Consider the following 12,315-nt stretch of genomic DNA (forward strand, 5'->3'; position numbering starts at 1 on the left):
GTATTTGTTGTAGTCCAAGAATTTTTTTTATGTTGGAGATAACTCGCGTCATCGTTTACTTTGGAGTTTGTACCTTTTCCATATCGTTAACATGCACTAATACACACTTACACAGCAAAGTAAATGTAAATCGTGAATCGGATAATTGGTGCTCTGCTTAATATCTGCGTACATTTTTTATTGTGATCATACCTAAACAGATATTTAACTATATGGAACTTTACAAGTACTTATTTTTAGGGCTGTCACAATGATAAAATTATCGTCTCATCGCGATTGTTTGACCATCGCAATGATTTCAGATCACCCCATTGATTGCACATTTCTCTAAAAACACAAGGGGGAGCTGCAGCGCCTGTATGAACATTTCCAAAACAACAATTTCAAATTTAGGGAAGTGAAGGATGCTATTCTTAAGGATCTGTAAGGAATAGATTTTTTGCAGCCACTACAGACATGTGGTCCACTACTAATGTGACCTTAGTAGGACTGGTTACTATTTAAAGGGATAGTTCGGCCAAAAATGATATTAAACCCATGATTTACTCACCCCCAAGTTGTCGGAGATGCATATGTCCATCGTTTTTCAGACAAACACATTTTCAGTTATTTTAGAAAATGTTTTAGATCTTTCAGTTAATTAAATGTAAAGTTACTGGGTCCACGACCTTCAAGTCCAAAAAATGTGCATCCATCATTCACAAAATAAATCCAAACGGCTCCAGGATGATAAATAAAGGTCTTCTGAGGGTAATCCGTGCGGTGCTGTTGTAGAAATATCCATATTTAAAACTTTATAAACCAAAATAACTACCTTCCGGTAGCGCCACCATCTTAGACTCCTCTGTATTCAGGAGAGAGAATCAGCGTAGTGTACGGACATTTCTTAGTGACGTATGACAAATTCGGAGGCGGGGGGCACAGAGCAGCAGCAGAGTAACCTCCGTACGCTGCGTAAAGCTCTGATCTTGAATGCGGACGCGACTAAGATGGCGGCATTACCGGATGCAAGTTATTTTGGTTTATAAAGTTTTAAGTGTGGATATTTCTACAATGAAACTGCGCAGATTTCACTCAGAAGGACTTTGTTTATCATTGTGGAGCCATTTGGATTTATTTTGTGAAGGATGAATGCACACTTTTTGGACTTGAAGGTCGTGGACCCCATAACTTCACATTTGATTAACTGAAAGATCTAAAACATTTTCTAAAACAACTGAAAATGTCATCGTCCGAAAAACGATAGACACACGCATCTCGGACGGCCCCGGGGCAAGCAAATCATGGGTTCAACATCATTTTTGGCCGAACTATCCCTTTAAGGCCTGTTCTGGTATAGTCAGTTTATTTTGCTTTCTTTTTTTCAGTTAAACACTTTATTGTGTTTATTTCTTATGAAGAATTTTCAGTTTTTGAAAGATATTCATTAAATAATTACTTTTAAATATGTGTTATGTGTATTAATATTTACTGCCATCTAAACCTTGCAAAATATTTACTTTAAATAATCACAACAATGTGTGAATTTTTTTAAATGAACAAACAAAAAATGTATTAGAATTAAATATAAATGCAATAAAAGAGACAAATAATTGTCATAATCATCAAAGCCCCAAACAGGCAATTAATCGTCATAATTGTCACAATTTAGTAGACAATTAACCGTCAGCCAAATTTCATAATCATGACAGCCCTACTTATTCTACTAACCCTATAACATCTACCCCAGTGGTTCTCAAACTGGGGTCCGGGGCCCCCAGGGGGGCCGCGAGATGTTGCCAGGGGGGCCCCAGTTTTATGACATTTTATAAAATACATTCATTTATCATGAATTCTGTGTAATTAAACCTAAAAAAATAAGGCTGCTAACCAACAGAACTACTTTTGTATAATTTAATATGCTTTGTTTAATTAAAATGTTAAATTTTAGAACAGTTTTTGTCATAAATTTTCTTTGGGAGGGCCGCGAAGGAATGCACCGTACACAAGGGGGGCTGCACGCGGAAAAAGTTTGAGAAACACTGATCTACCCTATAGATAACAGAAAGTAAAATGGGTACCATCAGAATTATGTGTAACCCAGATATTGACTATTTTCGAGCATATCATATCAGAAAAATTCATATTCTTACATGAATATGTATTCAAAACAGATCTGAAAAAGTTTTCCAAGCAGAGAGAATAGGAAATGTAAACAAGGCCTAATCTGTAAATGTATTTCTCATGGTAAATTTTGCAAATATGCTTTCATATTGTGACCTGGGTGAGTGTCAGCTGCACTGACCCTGTACACTGAGTCTGAATAATACACTGCTGTAAGGCCTCTTATATGGACTAATCACATAGTTCAGAAACGCTATACCCATACTCTATGCACAGCCAGTTTCTATCTCTAAGATAGATCACTCAATGCAGTTATGCATTTCTTTAAGAGCATATAAGGCTCCAATCTCGATTACAAATGGCTGAAATGAGCTCCTTAAATTTTGGGACTGGTTTACACCAGATCCTCTTTTTAGGCCACCTCAGATGTTGGAAAGCACTTGAATGTTCAGTTTCACAAAAGGGTGTGAAACACCGCTGTCCTCAGATTTCGATTCCTGGGAATGTTCTTTACAGAGCATTTGAATACTTTATACAGCTTGGGGCAGCTTCCCAGGTGGGTTAAATTCGCTAGGTGGTGCCCTGCGTGCCGGCCGTTGTGGGCGCCCCACAGTAGCGTGGAGCATCGCTGAAGAACTTCTACCGTGACGGAGTACTGACCGTTAGTCTTTCTCAGCCTGACCACCGTCACAGCCGAAGAGAAACCGAACAAATATCGCGTGGTGCCTCTAAACACTCGCTCCCCATCGCTGAAATACGCCCCCTCTTCCCAGGCCAGCGTGGAGGCGTCCTCTTCGCCCATGTCGGACAGGTTACAGAGGGCCAGCAGGAAAGAGCTCCTTAGTGCTTCATTTTCACTATGCCTGAGAAGAACCGACGCCAGGCGTGGAACAGCTCCGAGCCTCAGGAATCTCTCCTGCTGCAGGTCTGAAAATAGAGATTTTGAAAACGTTATCCACCTTATTGTTAACTTAATTATTCTTGGAAATTACACTGATCATGCAGGCTATCCAAACATTAACAGCAATTAAAAGCCTGCTACTTTTACTTCCATGACTGAAAGAAAACCAAAGATTTGAATACAAAAAATAACAATTTCAATACAAATAAAAGTGACACAAATTTTTAACATCAATCTTAAACTGGGGGTCTTCTTACTCCGCTTAGTTTTTTAGTTTACAAATTCCCCAATCTAAATAAGGAATCGGCATGGCCAGAGCGCAACTGGATTTTAAAGTGAATGAGAGAGGAGACTCTCATTGGTTTATTGCACGTTACGCCCAAAACACACCCATTACTCATTACGAGAATAGGAACAACACTTTTAGACATTTTTCCCATCGTTAAATTAGCAAAAGTGGATTTGGACATACTGTATTTTCCAGACTATTAGTCGCTCCAGAGTATAAGTCGCATCAATCCAAAATGCGTTTTGAAGATGAAAAAACATATATAAGTCGCACTGGACTATACGTCGTGTTTATTTAGAAAATGATTTCACAAATGATTTTCCAAAATCTGGAAAGGCAAGTTATTCAACTAAACAAGGCTGAATAGGCTAAATTAACACGGCAAGCCAATTCAAGTTCAAAACGGTCCTGAAGTCATTCCACATCACTGAATCTATTGAATTATATAAATACAGGAGCACCATAAAGTGGAGTCTCGCGGCTGTAGAAGGTAATGGATTCTCTTGGTTCATATGAATTAATTTTGACATATAAGTCGCACATGACTAGAAGTCGCGGGACCAGTCAAACTATGAAAAAGTGTGTCCGACTATGACTGGAAAATACGGTACCCTTGTGCGTCAGCACTTTAGACAATGCGCTAAAATCACACCCAAAGACAAAAATTTTTGTGTTTATATGTCCTCTTGCAATAAGACATAATTTCTATTTCCAATAAAGCTCAATGCTGTGTCCTGTGTTTAGAGGAACAGGACAGAACTTGAAGTTCACTTACTGCTGTCATAGCAGATCCTGGCAATGGCCTGGCTGACATACAGCAGAAGGTCCTGGTCTTGGCTGAGCAGTAAGGTCACAAGGGCAGACACAATGCCTGTATCAAAGCATTGCTCCTTCACAGGAGCTGAGGACAGACAGATAAGAGAAACGTCAGAAAAGAATACTATGAAAGTCAATGGAGCCTCTATAAACGTTTCTCAAAATATCTTTCTTTGTGTTCATCAGAACACCACCACATTTATACATTACATGTTTGCTTAAAACATTTATTTTTCTTACCATCTCTGGCAAGTTCAGCCACCAGTCTGACTGTGTGAACGGTTAGTGTACTTTTTCTTCTTAAAATCTGTGCCAGCACAGGCAGAATCCCACTCTCTGCCACCTGCTCAGCGATGCCTTTCTCTAGGGTAGGAAACATGCATGCATGGGATGTCAATCAAAAGAATTACTCTTAATAATGATGATGCAGTTGTCTCCAACATGTTGAACTATACCTATCCATTTATTCTGCATTAATATATACATGTATGTGCAGAATAATCACATTACTAAAGCATGTTTGCTTAAAGGAACCGAGGTGCCTGTTGCTGGTCACCTGACCAATTGTGTTCAAGTAAACAGCCCGGTTAATAAATCCTGTCAGGCTCTAACAGAGACAAATGGAGATACTCTGTTTTCAAATCCACAGGGGTTATCTTTTGTTTAAACATCCTTTAACATTACATGTGGTTTATAACCCGTGTCCAGATAATATCCTGTTTGCTTTGGGTTCCTAAAATGGGCATTTATTATGCCATAATGACTAAGATTACATTCTAACAATAATTTGACAACATCTTAAATAAAATGCAAAATAAATAACCATGAAATATTGGTGAGAAAGAGAACAAAGCAACAGGATCAGGGCTCCAGACTAACTTTTTTCACTAGGAGAACAGTGGCCCCCAACTGAAAATTTTAGGGGCGCAACCAGAACATTTAGGTGCCCACACCGTAAATCAACATGCTAACCATATATTCACATTTCTACAAATTTCCATTGTATTACTAATAAATACTTTAATGATAAATACAGAAAGTACAATGTGCTTTTTCAAATTCAGTGTCACATCACAAAAAAAGAGGTAAAATTAACTGGTCGCACATGTGCGACTGGATGTAAAATTCAGTGGCACACTCTCAAATTTTGGTGGCAGTCTGAAACCCTGAGGATGGACATGAAACACACGACTAGTGTTGGGGAAAGTTGCTTTTAAAAGTAATGCATAACAATATTTAGTTACTCCCAAAAAAGTGACTAATTGCATTACTTAGTACTTTACATAGAAAGTAATGCTTATGTTACTTTTTAGATACTTTTGCGTTACTTATTCTTGGATGAGGCTTGATCTCTTTCAGGCCTTGCAGGAGTTTTATATGACTGAACAGTTCTGACTTCAGAAATTGCATATTTCATCACAAAAATGTCATCTGCCATCTCACATAGAGTGCATAATGTGACTACGTTTAGTTTAATTCAGTACATATTTTTTTAAATCGAATTAATTAAACTAAAAAAGTAACTTGCATTACTTTTTTAAAAAAGTAACTCAAATATTAATGTGTACATTTAAAAAGTAATGTGTAACTTTACTCGTTACTTCAGAAAAGTAATATTAAAGCAACACTATGTAGTTTCCATGTAAAAATGACTTACGGCTCCCCCATGTGGTTGAAAAGCGCAACAGTGCCTGGTATCAGACACTCTTCTGCAGGCAGGAGGAGGGGCGGGGCTGTGTTTCCTACCCTCCACCGCCACTTTCAGAGTGTGCTTGTAGCAGCTAGGAGGCTGCTCAGGTTGCAGCAACAGTACAATTTGTACAGTTAAAAGTTGTTCTATCAACTGAAATAATTTTAGAGACATTATTTAGAGGTAAAAAAACTACATAGTGCTTTAATACGTAATGCACGTTACTTGTAATGCATTACCCCCAACACTGCGACTATTAGCCAAAGTGTATAATCTCAAAACACTGCACTTTATAAACAAAACAAATTACCATGGTTGTTTAAACCCATGGTTGGGTAAAATGTTTAAATTTTCTTATTTAATTTAACCCATTAGTTCCGTTTGTCCATATTTTACCCAACCATGAGTTGAAACAACCATGCATATTTTTTTTTTGAGTGTGTTTATACCTCTATATCACCAAGGTAAAAACATTCAACCACATATGACTGATCAATCAGAATAAGCATTTTAGAGAGTCAGGTAATATTTAACAAATGTGACCCTGGATCACAAAACCAGTCATGCGACTGGCGACTTATGACTGGTTTTGTGGTCCAGGGCCACAAATGACAGTGGCCCTGTGTTGAAGCCTAAACCCCTACTATATAAAGCCAAGGTGTCATTGCAATACACTAAGCAGCTTTCCGTACTAACACAATTTACTGGCCCAATCTGCTCAAACAGAAGCTAATACCTCTGAACAGAGCATTTACTTCATTTTATAGAGAATGTGTGATTATATTGTAATAAATGGAACAGTGTAAAATAAATGTTGCTTGTATGCAGACACTCACTTCTCTCTATGGCAACATTCAGCACCGTGTCCAAATATGGCTTAAGTTCCTCCTCGACAAGTTCTGTACTCACACTGAGGGCTTCTATTGCAGCACTTAATGAATCTGAGACAATAAAATTAAGTCTTAATGAATAGATTTTAACTTTAACCAAAACATTTTACTAAGTCTTTCCATTGTGTTAGCAACTACTTACCCTTACGTGTGCTGGGGATTGGACAGCTGGCTACCATCTTGTCCATATGTCCCAATGCAAGGTTCTGATGACTCTCAGCTTTGCCTACGACTGCGTTTCTGTACTAAAATCGCATGCAACTCCATCTCTCCCTTTTCTTTAATTTTCAGCTCTGTCTGTACATACATAGATCTGTTTGTGACACGCGCCCTTCCATCCATTATTTATTTTCTCTGTCTATATTCCCTCTCAGATTTACACTAATGCACTCCAAATCCTCTGACTAAAGCTTTGTGCTGTACAGGGCCGACTGTAGGTCCTGCTGTGAACTGCAGTACACAAGAGTCAGATATCTCTCAGAGGACACGAGAGAGAATAGAGCAAACAAAACATTGGCTCAGCTACAAATGTGCCTACATGCTACAGATTTCCCTGCATACTCAAAGGGGATTGGGTTTAGAAAAGCTGATTTGTGAGAGTACAATAGATTACAAATGCAGCTGAATCGAGCTGTATTGGATTAAACCAAGCTAATAAAGTAGGGATGCATAACGATTAATCGTGATTAATCTACCGCAGATGTTTACATCATATATCTGTGTGAACTGTGTATAATAATTATGTATATATGAATATACACACATGCATGTATAATTTTAAGAAATAAAAATATATATAATATAAATTATACATAAATCTACAAATGTATATACACATGTAAACATTTCTTAAATATATGCATGCATGTGTGTGCATTTATTTATACAAAGTTATTATTCACAGTCTACGCACATATATGATGTAAACAAAAACTTTTATTCTGCTATAGATTAATCGCGATTAATCGTTATGTATCTCTATAATAAATACAAACAATTGAAAACAAACAATTACAATCTGTCAGGATTAAATAATAATAACAAAATTATTTTTTTTAAAGAAAATGTGAGTGGTGTGTGCTTGTGCAAGCCATCACCATGATGCCTGGTTTCCTCAGGTCAATCCCCCAAATCAGGAAATCCTTGCCTTTTCAAGCAAAAAATAATATACAAATCATTCAAAAAGGAATTGCTTTAATACAAGCTTCAGATGAGCAATCTGCAAATCTTACAGAGTACAGGCTACAGTCATTTACGTACATTACACAACAGATGCGAAAGAAAATAAATATTTTTTGAAAACTAAAAAAAGTCCAATCGAGAAGATATGTTATTATTCAAACTAAACTGCTGAGATTGTAAAATTAAGTACAATGAAATAAAAACTGTTTTAAAATAATGCTAACAAAAACTGTTATTACCATTTGTTTTAACAGAATAAAATAAAAGTGCCCAAAAAACAGTAGCTTGCATGCTACTTTGATAGTCTGTGTACGTTTGTTCGTACTGCGAACAACAAACAAAAACTTTAAGAGCAACAAATTATTTTTGCGTTTTAAATGAAAATAACGTTAAGAAAAATGATGTTGAACAACATCTTGCATTGACCAAACTTAAAGTTATAGTTCACCCAAAAATTTTAATTCTGTCATAATTTTTTCATCCTCATGTTGTTCCAAACCTGTATGAATTTTCCCTTCCGTGATGAACACAAAAGAAGATATTTTGATAAATGATGGCAAGCACACAGCTGATTTTAACCATTGACTTCCATAGTAGGAAAAACAAATACGATGGAATTCAATGGGTACCGGTAACTGTGTGCTTACCATCATTTATCAAAATATCTTCTTCATTTATCACAATACTTCTATATTTCTTTTCCTACTATGGAAGTCAATGGTTACGGCAGCTTTCATTTATCAAAATATCTTCTTTTGTGTTCATCACAAAAAAGACATGTGTACAGGTTTAGAACCTGAGGATGAGAAAATAATGACAGGTTTTTCATTTTTGGGTGAACTATCCCTTTAAGGAATAAAGTAAAACTTTCACTTTTGAGACAAGGTAAGAAGTCGAACATTATAAAACTAAAGTTTTCTTTGAAAAGTTTTTGCACTCGGAATTCACAGTGTCTCTCTAGCTGTGCCCCTTAGGCACGTGCCATTAAGCAAGACCAGCATTGGTGGAGGTGAGTCCACTTGAAATGGTTTCGTATCCCACAGACACTAGCGTTAAGACGCTGCTCTCCATCTCCGTGGGTTGTGGAACCTCTGCGACGGTGGAATCCAGACAAATTTGTTTTCCTTTCTTTCGTCCTCGTTTACCTTTGTCTTTAGGTTTGCCATCTTCCGTGGCAGCTTTGGGCTTACGGTTGCGTTTCCTGATCCTTCTCGCCGGAGGTTCGGGTTTGGGGTCCGTGTTCCCTGAGAGGATTCGAATTTGTCGGTCGATGACGGTGTCGATGAGATCAAGAGCCACGTCCATCATTCCGTTACCGAGACCGTGCGTAACGTTGGAGAACAGGTGGCTGTTCATGGGATCGTTAAAAATCTTTCGCATCTCCTCTAGATAGTTCCTGTTTGATAGCGAGACACAATCGAGGTTTTAAGCATTTATTCAATTAGACTGAATCCGATTGACTGATTCTACTGTGGTATTATTGTACAAATACAATGCCTTACCTTGTCTCGATAATTTTCGACCAGTGCTGCACCTGGTTTGTTTCAGGAAGCAACTGTTTCGCCATGTTATCATAATCCACATACTGCAGTGCAAAGTCCTTCATGTCTTTGCAAAGGGCCGCCGTGTCACCTGAAAATAAGTCATAACATAATTCACATTCACCATCATATTTTAGCGGAACGTACATACGGCGGGGAAAATAAGTATTTGACGCATTAGCATTTTCTCAGTGAAGGGATTTCTAAGTGGGCTATTGACACAAAATTTCCACCAGATGTACCCATCAAGCCAAATATTGATTTCATACAAAGAAATCAAAGCATTTAGGTATACAAGTTGAGTCATAATAAATAAAGTGAAATTGATGGCCTATTTAGTCTATATTCTGAATTGACTAAATTGTCCAGGCTTACCTTCAGTAAGTTTCGAAAAAGAACTAGACACGGCAGTGTTGGTGCTCGGCGACAGTCCGAAGACGTTGAGGGACTCCAGTAGGGTCTTCTTACTAGCTGGACCTCGGCTGACTCTCGTATAGGCGGCCAGAGATCGAAGAGACATCTTCTCAGGCGCTTCCAATCTCCTTTTAACCTCATCATAATGGATCTGGTACTTGCGGGCCTTTGAGCTCTTCATGTTAGGGTCCAGCAGTGAGGCTACTTCCGCAAAAGGGACCTGTAGGGAGTTCACTGCACCGTCCTGAGAAGGTGTGGCACTCTGGCCTTCTGATGAAGCATGTGTCGCTACATGGCCTTGTGTTGAAATGTGTGCTTCCACGTGGGCTTGAGGTGGCTGAGGCTGTAGATGTGTCACTTGCTGGATGTGCGAGTGGGTCTGCATGTGAGATGCCGGTTGGAGGTGTGATGAAATAGCGTGTTGCATGGCATGACAGGAGACTTCTTGAGGTACCACGTGTTGTGTGATGATCTGCGTGATGTTTGGAGGTTGCGGCTGAGGCTGATACATGGATATAATGGGGTTACTGACAGTGACACGGAGATCATTGTTCTGGGACATGTGCATACCCGTAGATGGATCCATTCTTCCCCTCTCACAGGTACAATGATGATCAACTATATAGTTTATATCTAAGAAATAAGAATAGTTTGAAAATAGTTTATATTTATATAAAATGTGTATATACATTATATTAAATCATATAAAAAGTTAACATAATAATCATTCACAAATTAATTCATTAATAAAATAAGACATTGAAGCAGAATATTATTTAATTAGAGAAAATAAAGTATTTTCATGATAAATTCATCAGGAACATTAAAAGTGGGCGTTCCTTACCAGATTACAGGCTGATGGGGAGGGGCTAGTAAAAGTAAATTTAAGTAACTAAAAGTATTTTATTAGGTTTTCTGTGTAGTGACGTGCAGAGATAAAATGTGTGTCATAGGGGCAGGAGGATGTATTGGACAAATAATAATATAAAAAATATAATTCGACGCCATGTTCGCAATATTAATTTCTTACCTAGTTGTTTTTATATTGTTTTATTAAAAAATAAATAAAGACATGACGTTTTGTTAAAATTACTATATTGGCCAATGGGGTTCACATCTCAATAAAGGTAAGAACCTAAGGACTCGTTACGTCACGGGCACGGCAGCTGCTGAACTTCAAAGCGCGTGCATGCGAGCGCGCGGCGGTATGTTGTTTCAACGCTTTAAACATAAATATCAAATACAGACCCTAAACTAAGGTACAGCATATACATGAGATAAAGTATAAGTATGTCATTTAATGTTGCGTTTATTGCACGCACAAACAAGCTACTAATAACACAGAAAGCCGAGTGCATAAGTCAGTGTTGACTTTGACAAGAGATAATCTACTTGTTTTGATGTTAAGTAGGGAAGGCCATAGCCACCATCATGTTTGAAACGTGATATTCCACCGTTTCATGTGCTCAAAAGCGACCAAACGTCAGTTTCTTTCGGATTCTTCTGGTTACGATCGCTAACCTTGTTTCACACGCAAGTTGCTGACGGTATTCTTACTTACCGCTCTATAGTTAGAGTCGTTTTAAACCTCACTGATCCTAGAACAGTCCATGGCGAACCGATCGAAGGTCCCCTTCTTCACCGATCCCGTTTCGGCGGGTTGCAAATCAGCAGATGAGGCACAGGCGCCATAGTTGCAAGTTCTCGTAAGTTCATTGGTTAATGTCACCGTCAGTCGTATTCTTTGACAGTTCTTATTCGGCGAGGTCTGTGTCAATCATATTACGTCAGCGCGAACAGGCGGAATATCCGGAGCTTAAAATGGTTGTACTTGGCATGCATTCTCTGAAAATGTGTTAAAGTTTTTCTTTGTTAAATATATGTTTTTATTTGATAAGCAAAGATTACTAATAAATGTGTACTTTGTTTAGTTATGGGGAAATACATTATTCATAAACAAACACGTGCTGAACGAATAGCCTACCCATTTTTTTGTTATTTTTTTGTTATTTAAGGTAGAAATTAAACTTGGAGTTGCTTCTTAATTTCTTAAGTTAAATAACCTCAACACAAAATGCACTAGATCTGTTATTAGTATGATTTTATTTTATTTTGTATTTTATTGTCTTTCATTATTTTCCTTTTCTTATTTATATATATAAAATCAAGTTATTGTATCATATATAACAATATGTAAGGCAATAAAAAACGACTGTACAAGAACCCATTATACATAGTAAGCTCACTGTCATCCGCCTCACATAATGATAAAAGTCATGCAGTGAAACTGGCTAATTATGATTAAGCACTTTGATTTATGTGCATTATTTGTCACATTTGAAATAAAATCAAAGTATTTAAGTCAAATATCAGATGGCCTTTTTCAACCTGATCTATAAACAATAGTTTATCAGAGTCTTTGTCTAATAGGACATCCAAGAATGTTACAAACTGTTCTTTCTTTTGTGAATTTCATTATTGCTTTTCGC

The 12,315-nt window shown here is 37.5% G+C and overlaps 2 protein-coding genes across 2 annotated transcripts; both read right to left on the bottom strand.

The window, feature by feature from the left end:
- Positions 1–2,362: 2,362 nt before the first annotated feature.
- Positions 2,363–7,202, bottom strand: LOC129421202 (rap1 GTPase-GDP dissociation stimulator 1). The gene is made up of 5 exons (XM_055176565.2): positions 6,832–7,202; positions 6,636–6,740; positions 4,350–4,472; positions 4,069–4,194; positions 2,363–3,030 (listed from the first exon to the last, which is right to left on the bottom strand). Exons 1-5 carry the CDS (start codon positions 6,875–6,877, stop codon positions 2,558–2,560), a joined length of 873 nt encoding a protein of 290 aa, XP_055032540.2. The 5' UTR covers positions 6,878–7,202; the 3' UTR covers positions 2,363–2,557.
- Positions 7,203–7,866: 664 nt separating this feature from the next.
- On the bottom strand, positions 7,867–11,546 carry LOC129421200 (uncharacterized). The gene is made up of 4 exons (XM_055176563.2): positions 11,388–11,546; positions 9,788–10,459; positions 9,374–9,503; positions 7,867–9,267 (listed from the first exon to the last, which is right to left on the bottom strand). The coding sequence occupies exons 2-4, from the start codon at positions 10,410–10,412 to the stop codon at positions 8,856–8,858; spliced, it is 1,167 nt and encodes a 388-aa protein (XP_055032538.1). The 5' UTR covers positions 10,413–10,459; positions 11,388–11,546; the 3' UTR covers positions 7,867–8,855.
- Between the last annotated feature and the right edge of the window lie 769 nt (positions 11,547–12,315).

The sequence above is a fragment of the Misgurnus anguillicaudatus genome, chromosome 4 (genome assembly GCF_027580225.2).
Source record: "Misgurnus anguillicaudatus chromosome 4, ASM2758022v2, whole genome shotgun sequence".
Lineage (NCBI taxonomy): Eukaryota > Metazoa > Chordata > Actinopteri > Cypriniformes > Cobitidae > Misgurnus > Misgurnus anguillicaudatus.

What these genes read in the sequence shown, in the direction of transcription:
- LOC129421202 (XM_055176565.2), bottom strand. Translation starts at nt 6,877, where the DNA reads ATGGACAAGATGGTAGCCAGCTGTCCAATCCCCAGCACACGTAAGG. An exon ending in GGCTGAACTTGCCAGAGATG is followed by an intron (nt 4,195 to 4,349) that starts GTAAGAAAAATA and finishes GTCTGTCCTCAG; the next exon opens with CTCCTGTGAAGGAGCAATGC. An exon ending in CAGGATCTGCTATGACAGCA is followed by an intron (nt 3,031 to 4,068) that starts GTAAGTGAACTT and finishes CTCTATTTTCAG; the next exon opens with ACCTGCAGCAGGAGAGATTC.
- LOC129421200 (XM_055176563.2), bottom strand. Translation starts at nt 10,412, where the DNA reads ATGGATCCATCTACGGGTATGCACATGTCCCAGAACAATGATCTCCGT. An exon ending in TTTTTCGAAACTTACTGAAG is followed by an intron (nt 9,504 to 9,787) that starts GTAAGCCTGGAC and finishes ACTTATTTTCAG; the next exon opens with GTGACACGGCGGCCCTTTGC. An exon ending in TCGAAAATTATCGAGACAAG is followed by an intron (nt 9,268 to 9,373) that starts GTAAGGCATTGT and finishes GCTATCAAACAG; the next exon opens with GAACTATCTAGAGGAGATGC.